Source organism: Dipodomys spectabilis, unplaced genomic scaffold (genome assembly GCF_019054845.1).
Source record: "Dipodomys spectabilis isolate Male_0828 unplaced genomic scaffold, ASM1905484v1 ptg000046l, whole genome shotgun sequence".
In the NCBI taxonomy this organism is placed as follows: Eukaryota; Metazoa; Chordata; class Mammalia; order Rodentia; family Heteromyidae; genus Dipodomys; species Dipodomys spectabilis.
Genome location: NW_024870723.1, coordinates 9,368,798 through 9,387,657, shown reverse-complemented (window position 1 = coordinate 9,387,657; position 18,860 = coordinate 9,368,798). Strand labels below are relative to the sequence as shown.

General features: G+C 40.9%; 1 protein-coding gene across 2 annotated transcripts; it reads left to right on the top strand.

Annotated features, from left to right (window-relative positions):
- Positions 1-748: 748 nt before the first annotated feature.
- Positions 749-10,411, top strand: Pdcl (phosducin like). Of its 2 annotated transcripts, none has more exons than XM_042678730.1 (4): positions 749-1,613; positions 4,157-4,333; positions 6,452-6,633; positions 9,070-10,411. In XM_042678730.1, exons 2-4 carry the CDS (start codon positions 4,162-4,164, stop codon positions 9,619-9,621), a joined length of 906 nt encoding a protein of 301 aa, XP_042534664.1. In that variant the 5' UTR covers positions 749-1,613; positions 4,157-4,161; the 3' UTR covers positions 9,622-10,411. The 2 variants fall into 2 exon arrangements, with proteins under 2 accessions (XP_042534664.1, XP_042534666.1); XM_042678732.1 differs by having other exon boundaries at positions 1,600-1,627.
- Positions 10,412-18,860: the final 8,449 nt, after the last annotated feature.

The following is an 18,860-nucleotide window of genomic DNA, read 5'->3' as shown; positions in this document are numbered from 1 at the left end:
AAAAAAGAGATTAAATAGCATAAAAAATATCAAGGTGCTGACCTGGAAAAAAAGGAATAGCAGCCATACAGAAGAGCAAGAAACTACCCAGATAAATGTCTGGAATCCCAACTAAGGAACAAAAGCCTTAATTTTATGTTGGTGGGTAGGTGGGACAATGTTTTTAGGGCACTAATGAAAACTCATGGTTGCTTGGAACAATGAAAAGAGTTTAAACATAAAAATATACTCCTAGGGTAGTGATAGGGTTTTGCAGTGGGCCCACAATTACAGTAGAGGAACTGGAAAGCCCATCAGACTACCCCTTCCTCTAAAACCAAGGACCACAATACACTTAAGACTAAACATTAATCAGAATAGAAACATAACCACACCCAACACCAAACATTTGGAACAAGAATAGAATATTCTTCAGATGGAAAATGAACAGGAATGAAATGCACAAGTAGACACTCTAAGGTACAACATATCAGAATCTAGGAGAATTTTTTTTCAGTGTAACAAATCTTTACCCTAGACACTGATAAACTATATTGGATTTTGAAGGCTGTAGTGTACTGAGGGTAACCATAGCAACAAACTCCAAACTGAGCCCAACTCTCACTAGATTAAAGCATTTTTTTTTTTTTTACTAAGCAGTAGGAAAGCCTGTCTCTTTTCAGCCATAGAAACTATGTACCTCAGTTCTTATAGTCCTATTAAGATGTCCATATTTCAACAATAAAATTACAAGGTTAAACGTGCCTTTGCTCGCCTCTCATTTCTTACAAAAAATAAAAATAAAAAAAAATCCAAAGACTGGAATTCAAATTTTATATGACACAGACATTGGCACAAACTGACAAAGAATTCAAAACAGCAGTGATAACATAGGAAATATAACATGGAAGTGGAGCTATGGCTCAAGTGGTGTATTGGACCCCTCAACAAAGGCTCCACATTTGAAATCAGTTTATGTGGAACCAAATATCGTAAATATAGGATTGTGTTATTCATCCGGAATTTTCAGAGGTTAGCATCTTATAAAACCACGTGGAAGTTCTGTTAACTCCTCATGCAAAACTATTAAATAGTAGCAGTTAATAGTTTTTTTCAGTTGTCCTATCGATGTCCTTATCCTAGTATTTCCGGATTTCATACAGTGTTCTGTTTTCTGTCAAAAAGAGATTTGACTTCTGAAAAATAATAAGATAAACAAACAGAATTATTAAACTAAGCTTTACATTTTTTTGCTTTAACTTCTGTACTTAAGTGGCCCTCTATTCTGTCAAATTAATGTCTCGGAGTCGTTTCCTGTTTTAACAGACCCGATATGACCGAGAACAAATAAAATATACATTGATAATGTGCCTAAATAAATCTTTTGGAATCCAAAGCAAAAAAGAAACCAGTACAGAACACTGTCGAGACATTTTTGTCCCAACGTCGAACCCGTATTTTCCCTAGCGGAAGCAGGGTCTCATTGGCTGGCGTGCGCCCGCCATCACGCCGGAAGGCCGCGTCATTGGTCCGCGCGGTCGGGACTCCGGGATCTTTTCTCCCAGCGCTCAGGGCGGCCGCGCTCCTTTCTTCCTCTCAGTGGGAGCCCAAAGGGATCCGGACGACCAAGGCGGGTAACTGCACCGGGGTCCGCTGTGTTTAGGCACGGGTGGGTAGAAGGGTGGCTGGTGAATCCGGGCAACGCTGCCTGGTCTGTGGCCCTCCGTCTCCCGGTGTTCGCGACTTCCCCTGGACTAATTCTTTGACACTCCAAGGCGGTGCTCCACTGCTCTTCCGGGCTCCGCCCTAGCTCTCTGCTAGCCACGCCCCTCCGTTGGCCCCGCCTCCGCGTGCGTGCCTGCGCCTTGGCCGGCCCCACGTTCTAGCGTGCCACGCCCTCCCATGGGTCCCACTTTCCCGCGCGCACACCTCTCCTTGGCCCCGCCCCCTTCCTTTTCACCATCCTCAGTGGCCCCGCCTCTCGCCCCTCCTCACGCCGTACCTCCTTCTTGCTCTCTGTCCCCTTTGTGCCCCACTTGGTCCATCCTTGCCACCTCCATGTACCTTTAGTTTGGTTCGGCCTCTCCGTGGCACCTGTTCCTTTTTCTTGGTTACCTTTGTCTTCTTTGCACCACGTTTCTCCAGTTTACCAGCCCGGGTTGCAGGACTCTGCTACCAATCCAGTCAGCATCCTAATGTAGGGGTTTACCAAACTGCGCCGCGGAGGTTGTACTGGGCGTTGGAGATTCGGATTACTAGTTGTTAGAGTTCAAGAGTCACTTCTTAATGGAGTATATAAAAGGTCCTGTGATGTCTTTGATGAAGGCAGTATGGTATTGGGATGATTAGGGGAAAGAGAGTTCTCCTCTTCCCCATTCCATCTGGATCTTCAAAGAAGCCTGCAAACAATCCTCGAATGGCGCCTGTCTCCAAAATGTCTCTGACTGTTCTGATACCTAAATCTTGCCCTGAGAAGAGTCCTTTAAACATTTGGTTATTATTAACATCTTGGCATCAACGTCTGCCTACAGTGATCACATACCTAATCTGTCATTGAGAGCAGTGTCTGACTTAGAATCAGCATACTCATTTTTTTTTTTTTTTTTTGAGACAGGGTCTCACTATATAGTCCAGGCTATTCTCAAACTAGAATTCTGCCTCCACTTCCCAACTGCTGTCCTGGTTAGCATTACAGCCTTCTTTTTTCTTTCAATACTGGGGATTGAATCCAGGGTGTTGAGATTGTTAGACAAATGTGCTACATGTGAGCTATATTTACCCCTAACCCAGCATTATACTCTTGCTTGTTCCTTTTGATGATTCTTACCTGGTTTTTCAGTTAGATAGTAGTCTTGTTAGGAAAATTAAAAGCAAGCATAGATAAAACACTAGTTAGTAGAGTAAGTTCCTCCTGGTCAGTGCACTGGTGCAAGTGTAAATTACTTGGAAAACAATAGCTCATCTTTCAAGTTTCTGAAGTTAGTTATTCCTAGATCTTACCAGCTTCACCATTTATTGGAAATCTTAGCCAAAAAAAGTTTACTTTTCATAAAAAGAGTAAGAGCCAGTACAGGTGGCTCATGCCTGTAATCCTAGCTACTCAGAAGGTTGAGAGCAGCCAGCCTGGGCAGACAAATCTGAGAGATTCTTACCTCCAATTAACTACCAAAAAGCCAGAAGTGACTGACTAGACACCATTTTGAAAATGTACTATACAAACTTGTGGATGGGTACAGGAGGGAGAAACTAGGCAAGAGTGAGGGGAGGGGTAAAATTATCCAGAAAGAAATGTGCTCTTTTTTGTTTTTTGTTTGGTTGTGGGGCTTGAACTCAATGCCTAGGCACTGTCCCTGAGTGCTTTTTGCTAATGGCTAGTGCTCTACCACTTTGAGCCACAGGTTCACTTCTGGTTTTCTGATAATTAATTGGAGCTAGAATCTCACGGACTTTCCTTCCTGGGCTGGCTTTGAACCATGATCCTCAAATCTTGGCCTCCTGAGTAGTTAGGATTATAGGTATGAGCTAACAGCACCTGGCTTAAGAAGTGTAGTCTTGGACTGGGAAGGTGCTCAGTGGTAGATCGCTTGCCTTGCATGCTCGAGGCCCTAGGTTCGATTCCTCAGCACCACATAAGCAGAAAAAAAAAAGCTGGAAATGGCGCTGTGGCTCAAGTGGTAGAATGCTAGCCTTGAGCTTAAGAGCTGAGGGACAGTGCCCAGGCCCAGAGTTCAGGCCCCACAACCGGCCCCCCCCCCCCCAAAAAAAAAATGTAGTCGTTACCGGATTTATGTAAGCATATACCAGATTAACTGTAGCCCCTCTGTATATCATTTTTATAATAACAATAAGCTTTTTTTTTTAAAGCCAAAAGTAGAGGTGTGGCTTAAGTGGTGTTGGAGCACCAGCCTTGTGAGGAAAAGCTGAGAGAGCATGAAGCCCTGAATTCAAGCTCCAGTCCCAACACACACACACACACACACGCACGCACGCACGCACGCACGCACGCACACACACACACTATAACACACATACACACACAGAGGATGATAAACTATCACACAGAGTCATGGGATTTGTTGAGAATCTACTTATGAAAACACTTAGGTTAATTTTAGCATATAGCCTATGTATTTAAGTCTGTAAAAAGCCTGATCTGATACATTGCCCCTTCTCTCAGGTACCATGACGACCCTGGATGACAAGTTGCTGGGAGAGAAGCTGCAGTACTACTATAGTACTAGTGAAGATGAGGACAGTGACCATGAAGACAAAGAAGGAGGTGGGGGTCCCCTGGCCAGTGGTTCCATGCCTCCAGAGGCTGAGATGGCAGGCGAAGGCATCTCAGTTAACACAGGTACTGGAAACCCCTGAGCTCTGAGAACAGGCCTCAGAAATAGCACTTTATTATGTCTTCTGATCTCTTTTCTCTAAACACCTGCCTCACTTCCAAAGGTAACTTAATGTTGTTACTTTATTGTGTATACTTCTTGCCTTTTCATTACACAGTGCAAATGTCAGTGCATAGCAGCAAAGCAATGAACAGACTGAGCTTGGATTGAGTTGTGTTTCTCAAGATTAATATTTGTTTGATATCCCATAAGTCATAGGTATATGTATATTCCTAGAAATTTACACTTTTGTTTTTATTTTGTTGTTGTTGTTGTTGATCGTGGGGCTTGAACTCAGGTCCTGGGTACTGTCCCTGAGCTTTTTTGCTCAAGGCTAGTGCTCTACCACTTTGAGCAACACTGCAACTTCTGGTTTTCTGGTGGTTAATTGGAGAGAAGTCTCACAGACTTTTCTGTCTGGGCTGGCTTTAAACTGTGATCCTCAGATCTCAGCCTCCTAAGTGCTAGGATTACAGGTGTGAGTATGGCCGGTTTTTTTTTTTTTTTTGGTTGGTCATGGGACTTGAACTCTGGGCCTGGGTGCTGTACCTGAAGTCTTCAGCTCAAGGCTAGCGCTCTACCACTTGAGCCACAGCGCCACTTCTGGCCTTTTCTGCTTATGTGGTGCTGAGGAATGAAACCCAGGGCCTCATGCATGCAAGGCAAGCACTCTACCACAGAGCCACCTTCCCATCCCCTGTTTTTATCTTTTTTAAAAAATTTCTTTTTGGCAGTTTTGGGGATTGAACCTAGGGCTCCACATGTGCTAACCTAGTGTTCTTTTTTTTTTTGGCCAGGCCTGGGGCTTGAACTCAGTATGGGTACTGTCCCTGAGCTTCTTTTGCTCAAGGCTAGCTCTATCACTTGAGCAACAGCCCTACTTTCAGTTTTTTCTGTTTATGTGGTACTGAGGAATCTAACCCAGGACTTCATGCATGCTAGGCAAGCACTCTACCACTGAGCCACACTCCCAGCCCCCTAGCACTATCTCACTGAGGTATATCCCAATCCACTTTTTAATATTGTAGGCATGGCACCAATTTCTTTTCTTTTTTTTTGGTGCTGGTACTGGGGCTTGAACTCACAGCCTGTGCTCCCACTTGGCTTTCCTGATTGTGCAATATTTTGCTGGTTAATTGGAATGGAGTCTTTGTATTTTTCTGCTGGCTTTGAACTGAGATCCTCCAGGTCTCACAGTGGCTGTAATTTATAGCTTAACCAGCAATGTGATATTTTTCATTGTACTGTTGTATTATACTTTAAAATTTTTTTGCCATTCTGGATTATCATATTTTTACTTTTAGAGATGGGATATCATTGTGTTGCCTAGGTTGGTCTTGAACTCTTGGTCTTAACTCATCCTTCCTCAGCCTTCCTAATAACTAAGACTACTGGATGTACTGCTGTGCCTGACTTGTTATTATTATATTTTTTTTTATTGTCAAGGTGATATACAGAGGGATTTCAGTTATATAAGTAAGGTAATAAGTACATTTCTTGTCAAACTTGTTACCCCTCCCTCATTTCTCTCCTATTGTTATTATTTTTAACCTGGTATATTTGAAGCATCTCAATGCAGGAAATACAGAACAGCCTCATTTCTGCTAAGTGTTTCTTATTTTTCCTTTGTTTGTTTTTTTGGGTCCGGTCATGGGGCCTGAACTCTGGGCCTGGGTGCTGTCCCTCAGCTCTTCAGCTCAAGGCTAGTGCTCTACCACTTGAGCCACAGCGCCACTTCTGGCTTTTTTCTTTTTTTGCTGATGTGGTGCTGAGGAATTGAACCCAGGGCCTCTGGCATGCAAGGCATGCGCTCTACCACTGAGCCACCTTCCTAGCCCCATTATTTTTCCTTTGAATAAATGAGCTATAATTTATATAACTAGTCTCCTAACCCTGAACATTAACTTGATGCTTTAATTATCACACACTGTACTGCAGTCCACCTCACTAAGTAGACCATGCTGCCCTGTGACAGAGTACACAGAAGCTTCGTGTTAAGATCAAGAGAGTGATCAAGCCGGGTAACATGAGTGGTCCACAGTTCCTTGTCCATTTGTGGTCATATCCATGTTCATCTTGCACAGGCCCAAAAGGTGTTATCAATGACTGGCGTCGCTTCAAGCAGTTAGAGACGGAGCAGAGGGAGGAACAGTGCCGGGAGATGGAGAGGCTAATCAAGAAGTTGTCCATGACCTGCAGGTCCCATCTGGATGAAGAGGAGGAGCAACAGAAACAAAAAGACCTCCAGGAGAAGATCAGTGGGAAGGTAATCAGCAGTACACAGGCTTGTCTTTGATGTTGCCCTGGCTGCTAGAACTGAGCTTAATGCTTTAGTAGACAAAGGAGATTTGGTTTGGCCTGTGAGAAACTGCAGTTCCAGTTAGATAGAGAGCCATATCAGACACACCAATATTTGATCTCAGGTCTGCTCTCAGTGATTGTGCAAAAGCTTTTTCCTTTTTGAATCTGTTTTTTCATTGGCTAAATTATAGGTCAGTATTTCCCTATTACAGGGACTGGTCTGTTGAAAGTGCTGTTAGTTTTCTTTTATTGAAATCTTGTTTTAGGCCAGAAGTAACCTGAAGGAAGACATTTTTTTCATATCAAATGTGGTGATATTTATTTTCTGCAGTTTATAGATGAGAAACCAGTACTTAACAGGGAAGTTGTAATGCATTCCATAAGCCTCATTGGCTTAATTCAGATTTTCCTGCTCTTTCCATGATGTTGTTCCAATTTTTTTTGAAGCCATTTCATGAGGATTTATTCTGTGCAGACATTACGTTAGAAGGAATAGACATTGAAAGATATTTGGAACCAAGTGTCTGATGCTCCTTTACCTTCTCAGTATTATGAAAGGATAGTGTTACCCCTGTGCCCTCTGACCGTGGAAGAATGAACACACTGGAGTGCCTGAAAACCTCTTAGCTATGATCTAAAACTAAAATACCAGCCAGGATTAGGGAGCAGATAAGAGCATTAAACAGAGAAGCGTTCATCTTGAACCAGGTGGATGATGATTTCTGGGCCTGAAACTCTGGCAAGGACAGTAACAAGTCAGATACTCTGGGAGGCTAGGATAGAGTGGAAGGCCATGTGATAGGAAGAAGACTGGTTATCAGTAAGGCTGCAAATTCATGATGATCTGCTTAATTATGACACAGTATAAGATGGTGTTCTTATCTCTTGCCCCGCACCAACGAAAAGATTATAACAGATGGGCAGGACACCTGCTACTCACATTTGCTTCTTTATGTTGAAGGGAGAGATCAAAATGGAGTAATAGTCATGTGAGTACCTGGGTCACGTGTGAGAAAGACTATCCCTCTTCAGCTGAGTTTCCTCAAACAAAGAAGTGGAAACTGCCTAAATCTCAGAAATGAGATATTAGTTTTTTGTGTATGTGTGCCAGTCCTGGAGCTTGCACTCAGAGCCTGGGCATTCTTCCTGAACTTTTGTGCCCAAGACTAGCTCTATACCACTAGAGCCACAGCTCCACTTCTGGCTTTTTTGTCTGTTAATTGGAGATTTACAGACTTTCCTGCCTGAGCTGGCTTTGAACTGTAGCGCTCAGTTCTCAGCTTCCTGAATAGGATTATAAATATGAACCACTGATACCAAGCTAAAAATGAGACACTATATATTACTTTATAATATTATTTGGAAACATGGGGAAATGCCAACAAATTATTATTAACAATTAGCTAAGAGGCAAAAGTTGTATTACCCATGGCTACAACTCAACTATAAAAGCAAAACTATTCCACCATGTTGACTGGTAATAAGAAAAATAAAGCCAGGTATTGGGGTGCATGGGATTAGAGGTATCACCTATAATTCAGGAAGATTGTGAGTTAGAGACCATCTGGGGTTACATAACAAGATCCAAGCCAGCCTGAGCTACATAACAAAGCTTGTCTCAGAAAAAATTAAATAAATTTTTAGAGAGTGCATGTAAGTATGTATGTGTGTGCAGGGCAGACATTATGAGTGTTCTTTTTGAAGTTCCTTAATGTCTTGTTATTTTTCAACAAAAACAAAGCAGTGAACAAAATACCTTGTTAAAACTGACCAAAGGGGCTGGGAAGGTGGCTCAGTGGTAGAGTGCTTGCCTTGCACGCATGAGGCCTTGGGTTCGATTTCTCAGTACCACATAAAAAGAAAAGCCCGGAAGTGGCACTGTGACTGTGTGGTAGAGCAGTAGCCTTGGGCTGAAGAGCTGAGGGACAGGACCTAGGAGAAAAGAACAAACAAAAAAAAAAACTGACCAAAAAGATCAATGGACTGATACTACCCGATGTTGCCTATTTAGATAGAGAAGCAATCTGATATTGTAAAAAGCCTGGGTTATTAAAGTCTAATTCAAATCCTGGTCTTCGACTTACTATTCATATGAACTTGTGCAAATAATGTAAAATCTTGGGGCAACCCCTGCTCCCCTGTTGTGAAGTAGAGGATGTCAAAGTCCTTTGCCAATGGAAATATCATAAGAAATCTCCAGCTTGGGCTGGAGAATCATTTGCGATTAAGTTTGGAGCCTGCTGGGCAATATTATGAGACCCTGCCTCCAAAATAAAAGAAAAAAAGGTAAAAGCAGTAATACATAATGCATATGAAGATCTAGTGTGATGTCTCTGGTATTGAAAACACATCGTGTTTGTTGACATTTATTACGAGTGTCCACCTGCTGGTTCTCCTGCAGATGACTCTGAAGGAGCTTGCTATGATGAGTGAGGACCAGGATGATCAAGAGTTTCTGCAGCAGTACCGGAAGCAGAGGATGGAAGAGATGCGACAGCAATTTCATAAGGGGCCTCAGTTCAGGCGGGTTTTTGAGATCACCAGTGGAGAAGGGTTTTTGGACATAATTGATAAAGAACAGAAGAGCACTCTCATCCTGGTTCATATTTATGAGGATGGCATTCCAGGCACCGAAGCCATGAATGGTTGTATGATCTGCCTTGCCACGGAGTACCCGGCTGTCAAATTTTGCCGTGTGAAGAGCTCAGTTATTGGGGCCAGTAGTCGGTTCACCAGGAATGCCCTTCCTGCCCTGCTCATCTACAAGGGGGGTGAATTGATTGGCAATTTTGTTCGTGTTACTGACCAGCTGGGAGAGGATTTCTTTGCTGTGGACCTTGAAGCTTTTCTACAGGAGTTTGGATTACTCCCAGAAAAAGAAGTCTTGGTGCTGACGTCTCTGCGTAACTCTGCCACCTGCCACAGTGAGGACAGCGATCTGGAAATAGATTGAGCTGATAATCTGGTTGCATAGATTCCTTGTGGTTAGGCTGGTGGACACATGTCTACGTTTATTTTTGTTCCTTCCTATATCTTCTGGCTTTCCAGCTGTTCTTTGTAGTCCCTTTATTATGTAGAAAGCCAAGAAATTCCTAGATTAAATCCAAATGCTGATTCACCTTGCAGCTAGCAATAAAGTGATTTAGGATTATATAAACAGGAAGCTAGGCTTTTGAGCTGTTTACTTAAGATTCTCTGGCATGACATCTTTGTTGTTGTTTCCAGTCAATATTTACACAGGCAATGTCCTGCAAATTGTCTTTTAGTGACCTAGAGGTCTTTGCCAAGTTTGAGAGTAGAATTCCCTAGTTAGTGTGTTATGTGCAATGTAATCAATGTAATCAAATGATTCTAAGTTATATTTACTTGTAATCATACAAAGCAGTTACATCCCTTCCCCTGCCCCCAGATGCTCTTCTCTACCGGGGTCTGAGATGTAGCTCAGTGGCAAAGTACTTGCCTAGTGTGCACAAGGCCCTGAGTTGGAGGCAGATAACTAACGTTTACTACCCTGTCAAGGACTGGTAACCTCTGCTTCTGGAGTCAATGTCCTGCTCAGCGTTACGGCATATGCACCGGAGGATGATGGTCCTGCTGCTGGAAAACAGCATCTTTTTGACCCAGACATTGGAGCTGGGGTGCTCTGGAAAGCTTGTTGAAATAGGACTTTTCAATCCTACTTATAGCTATTATGTCTGTCTTGGTTATTTAATAAGTTAACTTTTTATTTAATGGATTTTTTTAAACTTCTTTCTTTGCATATTGGAAAAATAATTCGTATTCAGTAGGGGGAAATTGGCCAAAATGCAGATGCCAAAATAACAAAATTAGAATAATCTCTAATCTTACCATCTAAACACTTACTAATATTTTGGTATATTTTTTACTAAGGTATTTTCTATGCATACATACAGACATTTTGTTTGTTTTTAAGCAAAGCATTGGGATCATTCTGAACATACTGTTTTATAGTATGGCCAGCTAATATTATATCAGAATTTTTTTATATTATTAAATACTCTTCTATAGCATTTAAAAGTAGCCATATATTCCATTGCGTAGACCTGCTGTACTTTGCTTTGTGGTTGTCTCAGAAAGATAACAAACTTGCTGGGCGCTGGTGGCTCACGCCTGTAATCCTAGCTACTAAGGAGGCTGAGATCTGAGGATCATGGTTCAAAGCCAGCCTGGGCAGAAAAGTCCGTGAGACTCTTATCTCCAATTAACCACTAGAAAACTGGAAGTGGTGCTGTGGTGCTGTGCGGTAGAGCACTAGCCTTGAGCAGAAGAGCACAGGGATAGTGCCCAAGCCCAGAGTTCAAAACCCATGACTGAGAAAAAAAAAAAAAAGATAACAAACTTTTTTTTTATTATGAAAGTAATAGTTCATGGTAGAACCATGTAATAAAAACTGTTAAGCTGAAAAGAGATTTTAAAAGCCATAATTCCACTAATAAAAATGAATCCTTGTATCACTTTTATAGCTATCTCTTTAGCCTTTTTTGTGTGTATATTTATAGTAACGATTGTCATTGGAGGGTTTTTTTTTTTTTCCATACGTAAAATGTATGTCCTAGGATTGGGAAAATGTAATCTGGAATTAAACATTAGCTTTAAAATGTATGGCTTTGGTTTTCTTGGCTGTTCAGAAATCCACTAACCAGAAAAGAATCTTGAAAATACCTGGCTATGTTTAAATAACAAAAAGAGTGCGTTTTGCCTGGCGCTGGTGGCTCACGCCTGTAATCCTAGCTACTCAGGAGGCTGAGATCTGAGGATCGTGGTTCAAAGCCAGCCCGGGCAGGAGAGACCGTGAGACTCCTATCTCCAATAAACCACCAGAAAACCGGATGTGGCGCTGTAGCTCAAGTGATAGAGCGCTCGCCTTGAGCTGAAGAGCTGAGGGACAGCGCCCAGGCCCAGAGTTCAGGCCCCACGACTGACAAAAAAAAAAAAAGGGAAGGCTAAAGAGAAACCCTGTTCATTGAATTAGTTTCATATAAAACTAGGATTTCTCTTCTTCAGAGAGACCTCTATTCTGCTTTTTTTTTGTTGTTGGTTAGTTGTGAAGCTTGAATTCTGGGCCTGGGTGCTTGTCCCTCAGCTCTTCAGCTCAAGGCATGCGCTCTACAACAGTGCCACTTCTGGTTTTCTGGTGGTTAGTTGGAGATAAGAGTCTCATGGACTTTCCTGCCTAGGCTGGCTTTGAACCGTGATCCTCAGATATCAGCCTCTGAGTAGCTAGGATTACAGGCATGAGCCACTGGCTCCTGGCTCTATTCTGCTTTTTTTTTTTTTTTTGTCGGTTGTGGGGCCTGACCTCTGAGTCTGGGTGCTGTCCCTCAACTTTTCAGCTCAAGGCTAGCACTCTACCACTTGAGCCAAACACCACTTCCAGCTTTTTCTGTTTATGTGGTGCTGAGGGCCCCATGCATGTAAGGCAAGCACTCTACCATTGAGCCACCTTCCCAGCCCCTCTATTCTGTTTTTAAGGCCTTTTACCAGATTAAATCAGGGCCACTTCTATTTTTTACGACAATCTCTTTACTAAAGTCACTAATTATGAACTTAGATCATCATTTCAGCACACCTTCACAGTAATCATCTAGAATAGTGTTTAAATATCAATGTGTGTGTTTGCCTGTCCAAATACGCATCAAACAATACTACAGTACAGGTGCTGCTCCACTCCAGAGAGGATTGCATCCTGGTCAGTCCATTGTACATTGACAGTGCACTTCACAACTGCACTTAATATACCTAACCTGCCAAATATAACAGCAACACAGTATATGGAGAATGGCTTATTTTACCCTTGTGGTCACTTAGCTGACTAGGGATGGAGGTGGGGGGGGGGGGTGTGAAGCTTTCCCTCAGCATCATGAAAGAGTAGCATACTCTATATTGCAGCTCATTGAGGGAGAATAAAGAATAAAGCAACGAAAATAGTGTCTTCATACTTTCAGTCGGGCTATTAATTACAGTGTCCATCTCTGATTTCCTGGCTGCTGTTTTTCAGCCTTAAAAAAGGAAAGAAAAGAAAAGCCAGGCATTATTGGCACAGTCCCTTCTCTCCTCTTCACCTGATTTTCTTTTTAGCCATGGAATTTGGGAAGGAAAGAGACTAATATTTGTCTATCACAAAACTGTCTCAGTAGTTGTCCAGATTTGCTTTCCTCTAGAGTGAACATTCGGGGCTTTTTCTCCCTGTGTGTGGCAGCAGGCAAGGGCTTCAATTCTCAAAATGCTGCCATCACCAACTAACAGCAAGATACTCTCCGTACCTCAGTTTCCTCACTTGTGAAATGGGGATGGAGACTGAAGTTATATGAGGAATTTAGAGCAATCTGGTTGTAGTCCAATGTCTTATTCGTGCACATATATTAGCTATGCAAGGGAGTTTCATTGTGACATGTCCTCATATTTTTTATTTATTTATTTTTATTTTATTTTATTTTATTTTTTTAATTTTCATTTTTATTTTTTGTGAACATACTGTACAGAGGGGTTACAATTACATGGGCAAGATAATGAGTACATTTCTTTTTTTTTCTCCATTTATTGAATTTATTTTAATGCTATTACTCAGCATATGTTGGCTACATTAAACCATTACAGTAAAAATTAAAATGAAAGTCATATGATTTATCCCCTTTTAAAAGTGCTCAGTTGGTCTAATAAAAGTCGAGTGCCAAATACCAGATGTCTGATTTAAAAGAAATTCTGAACCAAACGTAAAACAAAAAACCGACTTCTCATTATTTTCTTAAGATATTTACACGAGATGAATGTCATATTTATATTTACATATAAATACAATTATATGAATATGTTTGATTTAGTGAAGATTCGGGGAATGCATATAAAGTATAGTATATTGATCTTGCTTGTTTTTTTTATTTATTTTATTTATTTATTTTGTGAACACACTGTACAGAGGGGATGAGTACGTTTCTTACCAAGCATTGCAGCCTCCTCCTTTGTTTACCCTTCACCTCCCTTCCCAGCCTCCCTAAGTCCTCATATTTTATACAATGTATTCCAATCAGTCTCCCCTTCTGTCGCTCTCTCTTATCCTCCTCCCCTTCTTAATACAATTTGGAGAGGTTTCATTGCTCTATTTTCATGCTCGCTGGCAATCTATCTCAACAATATCCATCCTTCTACCCTCCATTAACAACTCCCTTTCACTAATACTTGCTCTGTCCACAGAGCCTATTTCTTTTTCCCCTCCTCCCAACTTCTTATTGATAAACAGCTTTTATTAAAGGTTCTTTATTCTGTTTTCATATATATTACAATATATATGACAAATATATATATATATATATATATATATATATATATATATATATATATATATACACTTATTTGTGGTGTATATGAGAATTATTCACCATCTTTCTCCTCCTTTTCTTCCTAAGTAGTCACATAATTAGACTCATGTTTCTCTTTATATATGTACATCTATAATTATATATACAGGTTTATGTATATATGTTCATATCTAGGAATATATGTTTTTTAGGTCTAGCTTTCACAGATGAACTAAATATCTCAAGCTTGGCTTGTATCAGTCACTATGCCCTTCAGATCTATTTTCCTATAAGTGATAGGATTTTTTTTTTTTTTTTGGTCGGTCATGGGGCCTGAACTCTGGGCCTGGGTGCTGTCCCTCAGCTCTTCAGCTCAAAGCTAGCACTCTACCACTTGAGCCACAGCACTACTTCTGGTTTTCTGGTGGTTAATTGGAGATAAGAGTCTCATGGCCTTTCCTGCCCAGGCTGGCTTTGAACTGCAATCCTCAGATCTCAGCCTCCTGAGTAGGATTACAAGTGTGAGCCACCGGCACCCGGCTGTGATAGGATTTTATCTTTATGACTTAATACTCCAAAGTGTGATATGTGTATATGTGTGTGTATACATACATATGTATATCATAACTTTTTTATCTGTTCACCTGTTGTTAGGTACCTTGGTGGATTTCACTATTTGGCTATTGTGAACAATGCTGCAATAAACATTGGTATTCAGGTGTCTGTTGTATACTGATATACTCTTTTGGATATATGTCCAACAGTAGAACCAACTGTTTTATCATTCCACTACCCACAACTATACCTGGCTCTTGGTAAAAGAGCAATAAATGGTATACTCTTTCAAAGTAGGAAGCAGTAATATGTCAGAAATATGAAAACCAGGACTTAGTATGATTAATGACATTCTAGATTGGTACAACTGGTGGGAAGGTTGGGATTTAAAATCTGGTTTGTGTAGTTCCAAAATTTCTGGTATGTTCATGATATCATATTCATAGTGGAAGAAGTGAAATGACCAAGTGACAATAATATAGAAAAATTAAAAAAAATGATAGGAGAATAAGCCAGAAAAAGAAAATTAAAGAAATTAGAGAAAGGAAGCTGGGTGCTGGTAATTCACCCTGGCGTGCAGTCTTAGCTACTTAGGAGGCTGAAATCTGAGGATCATGGTTTGAAGCCAGCCTAGGCAGGAAAGTTGTCACAAAACAGGAAGTGAACCTACTGTGTCTCGCATGGTAGAACACTAGCCTTGAGTGAAAAAACTAAGGACGTGCTCAGGCCCTGAGTTCAAGCATCAGTACCAGTGCACACACACACTCATACACACACTAAAAAACCCAACCCTACCATCCTATCTAAATGTTAATGTGGATTTAAAGATTTTTTTTTAAAAGTCAATGTTATTACTATATTTTTGGGTGCTTTTGGCCAGTGCTAGTCTTTTCAGGCTAGTTCCAGTATCAGTTGGAGCTGGCCCATTACTCTTAGAGAATGATTGGTTGATATAATTGTACAAAGGAGTTGGCATTTAAAAAGGTAGTTTATGGATACAGTATGGGTTTATGAATGCAATATATCAATGTCACTCCTTTCAACATTCTTACTCATCCCTCCCAACCCATCCCTTCCCTTGCTTTTCTTAATTTTGTAGGATATACATTGAATTTTTTATTGTATTTTCCTCCTCTTTATTCATCTGATCCTCTTCCCTTGACCCTGTCTTGCAAGTACCCATTTCCTGGTGCTTATTTTGTTGGCCTTTGATTTTTGTCTTTCTAAGGAATTATACTATTTGAGTTCTCCCTTGAATCATATTTTAGCAAATACATCTGTAAACATTTGGATACATACCACCTAATGTATTTACTTACAAGTTGATAAGCTAAGTCTAGCTTTCACATATGAGGGAAAACATGTAATCTTAGCCTCTCTGGGTCTGAGTTCCTTCTTTTAATATGATTTTTCTCTTTCTATTTCTTTACAAATGGTACAATATCTTTCTAAACAGGAAGGAGTAGGAGAAACATTAGGACTCATCGGCATGGGTAGGAACATATTTAGTAAAGATTCAGAAACACAAGAAACCAAAGAAAGACTGGATAAATAGGATTGCATCAAGCTTTCTGCACAGCAAAGGACATTGCCAATAAGCTAAAAAGACAGCCTACAGATTGGGGGAAGATTTTGCCAGCAATACATCAGATAAATGCCTAACATACAGAATATAGAGTTAAAAAAACCCTCAGAGAACTAACAATCCAATTAATAAATGGGCTAGTGAGCTAAAGAGAGTCTTCTCAGAAGAAGTGAATATGGCCAATAGATACATGAAGAGATGCTCAACACCTCTGGCCAAAAAGGAAATGCAAATCAAAACAAAACAGATTCCACTTCAACCCAGTTAGAATGGCCATTATCAAGCAAACAAGTAGCAACAGATGCTGGCAAGAATGTGGCCAAAAGGGAACCCTAATATAATGTTGGTGGGAATGTAAGCTTGTTCAACCACTCTGGAGAGCAGTATAGAGGTTCTTCAAAAACTAAACATAGGCCAGGTGCCTGTAATTCTAAATACTCAGGAGGCTGAGAGCTGAGGATTGTGCTTCAAAACCACCCTGGGCAAGAAAGTCCATAAAACTCCTATCTCTGATCACCAAAAAGCTTTGGTTCCAGCAGTAGAGCACTAACCTTGAGCAAAAAAGCTCAGGGACAGCACTCGGGCACTGAGTTCAAGCCCCAGGATTGCCACATTAAACTAAACATAGAACTACTCTATGATCCATTAATTCACTCCTGGGTATTTATTCCAAAGGATCACAAACCTGACTACAGTAATCCACCAGCACAATCATGTTCATTGCAGCACTATTCACCAAGGTATGGACTCAACCCAGAATGCCTCTCAGTGGACGAATGGATCAAGAAAATCTGGTATATCTACACAATGGAATTTCCCTCATTCGTTAGAAAGAATGACCTTTCTTTTCTTTCTTTTTTGGCTTCAGATATTCCCTGTAAATAATTTGGAATTAGTCATTTTTCGAGAAGCTGTAGTGGTTTTCAGGGGGATGTCATTTAGATTGTGGTGCTCAGTGCTACTAGGGTGTTGTTGCCTCTAGGCCCTTTCAATAGATAAAGCAGCAGAATGTTCGTTTTTAAAATCATGAGTATCACATGCATTCCCAACACCTGTTTACTACATTTTATTATCATAAAATGCACTCATGATAGTTTCATAATTATGACTATTCCATTAACAGTAAATACCTTATGTGTAAAAAATTCAAGATTTCTTTGCTATCATCATCATCATCATCATCATCATCATCATCATCATCATCATCATCATCATCATCATTTGACCTTAGAATATGTCCCTCTGGGTTAGAATTCTTCAGTGTATTAGAGCCAGTAGAATAAAGTGGTACAGATGCTAAGCAGGGATTTATTGTGGGAACTGATCATGTGATTATGGAGATAGAGAAGTCACAGAGCTGTTTGTCTACAAGATGGAGATTCTGGGATGATAAAACAATGGCTCAGTTTAAGTCTCAAAGCTTCAGAACAAGGGAAGCCAAGGTGTAACTTGTAGTCTGAGGCCAAAGGTTTGAGGGGAAGTTGTGTGTGTGCGCGTGTGTGTGTGAGGGGGGGGGTGTAAATAAAATATTCCTAAGAGTCTGGAGTTCTTATGTAGAAGGGTTCTGTTGTGGCTGATGAATCAGTTCATTCACCCAAAGGGCAGCTGCTCATTCACCCAAAGGACAGATCTTCCTATCTGGTCTCTCACTCACAGGCCATGAGGAAATGCTGGTTGTAATCTACTGTGGCCACAGGATGGCAGCAAAGGAACAGGGATGGATGGTTTAGTTGTTAACGGTCAAGACAGCCTAGGGATTTGGTGGTGATACATAGTGCTCTGTATGAATGATCTTAGAAAGTTTGTTTCTACAACTGGATCCCCAAAAGTGATAATAAATAATAAATAACAAAATAGCTTCATTTGATGAATACAACCTGCATTTAGTTTTTAGATTATGGTTGGTTAAGGAGGAGAGAGAAGCAGGCTGAGAAATGGAAAAGAGGCAGTGGGTTCCCACCAGACCCAACACTCAGTGAAATCACTGACCAGAGCAGGACGCAGTTCCTTAGTTGAGCGTACAACCTCTGTTCAAACCCCAACCCCATCACTTGTCTGCAGTGGCTTCTCAACCTGAAATAGGGAGCATGCCCAAAACATACGGAGATTTACTCTGTGCTGTCATTCTTCTAAGCACTCTGTTATGTAGTTTCTTAGGTAATTCTCACAACAATCCTAAAGTGATATTACCATACACTTTTTAGTTAAGTAATTTTCCCAATGTCAACCAGTAAACTCAAGACTTAAGCATAAGAACTCAAAGCTTACGATTTAAGTTTTGTTTTTTTTTCAGGCAGGAGAAGAAGTTTATTTACTGAGCTGCTGCCCCCGCCGTGCTTGGTGGAGAGGCATGGCTGAAAAGGAAAAGGGCCTTTTTCTAGTTAATGGGAGGTAAGAGTCTCTTGAAATAGTCTGCCAGAGCTGGCTTCAACTGGCGATCCTCAGAACTCAGCTTCTTTTTTTTTTTTTTTTTAAAACTATAAAGATACTATACAGAGGGGTTACAGTTTCATGAGTATGGTAATGAGTACATTTCCTATGGAGCATTGTTACCTCCTCCTTTGTTTTTCCCCTGCCACCCCTTCCCTCCCCACCTCCAACTTCCCCCATCACCCCTGCTACCCTGAAGTTGTAAAGTTCATTTTCAACGTAGTGTCTTGTACATCTCATTGTTACAGTGGGTCAATCTGTATCCTTGTTTCAGCATTTTGTTATTTCCCTTCCCCTCCCCAAAGT

Bases quoted from the DNA above. Each gene is read 5' to 3' on its own strand.
- Pdcl (XM_042678730.1), top strand. From the start codon at position 4,162: ATGACGACCCTGGATGACAAGTTGCTGGGAGAGAAGCTGCAGTACTAC. The intron at 4,334-6,451 runs GTACTGGAAACC...CATCTTGCACAG, and splicing joins AGGCATCTCAGTTAACACAG to GCCCAAAAGGTGTTATCAAT. The intron at 6,634-9,069 runs GTAATCAGCAGT...GTTCTCCTGCAG, and splicing joins AGGAGAAGATCAGTGGGAAG to ATGACTCTGAAGGAGCTTGC.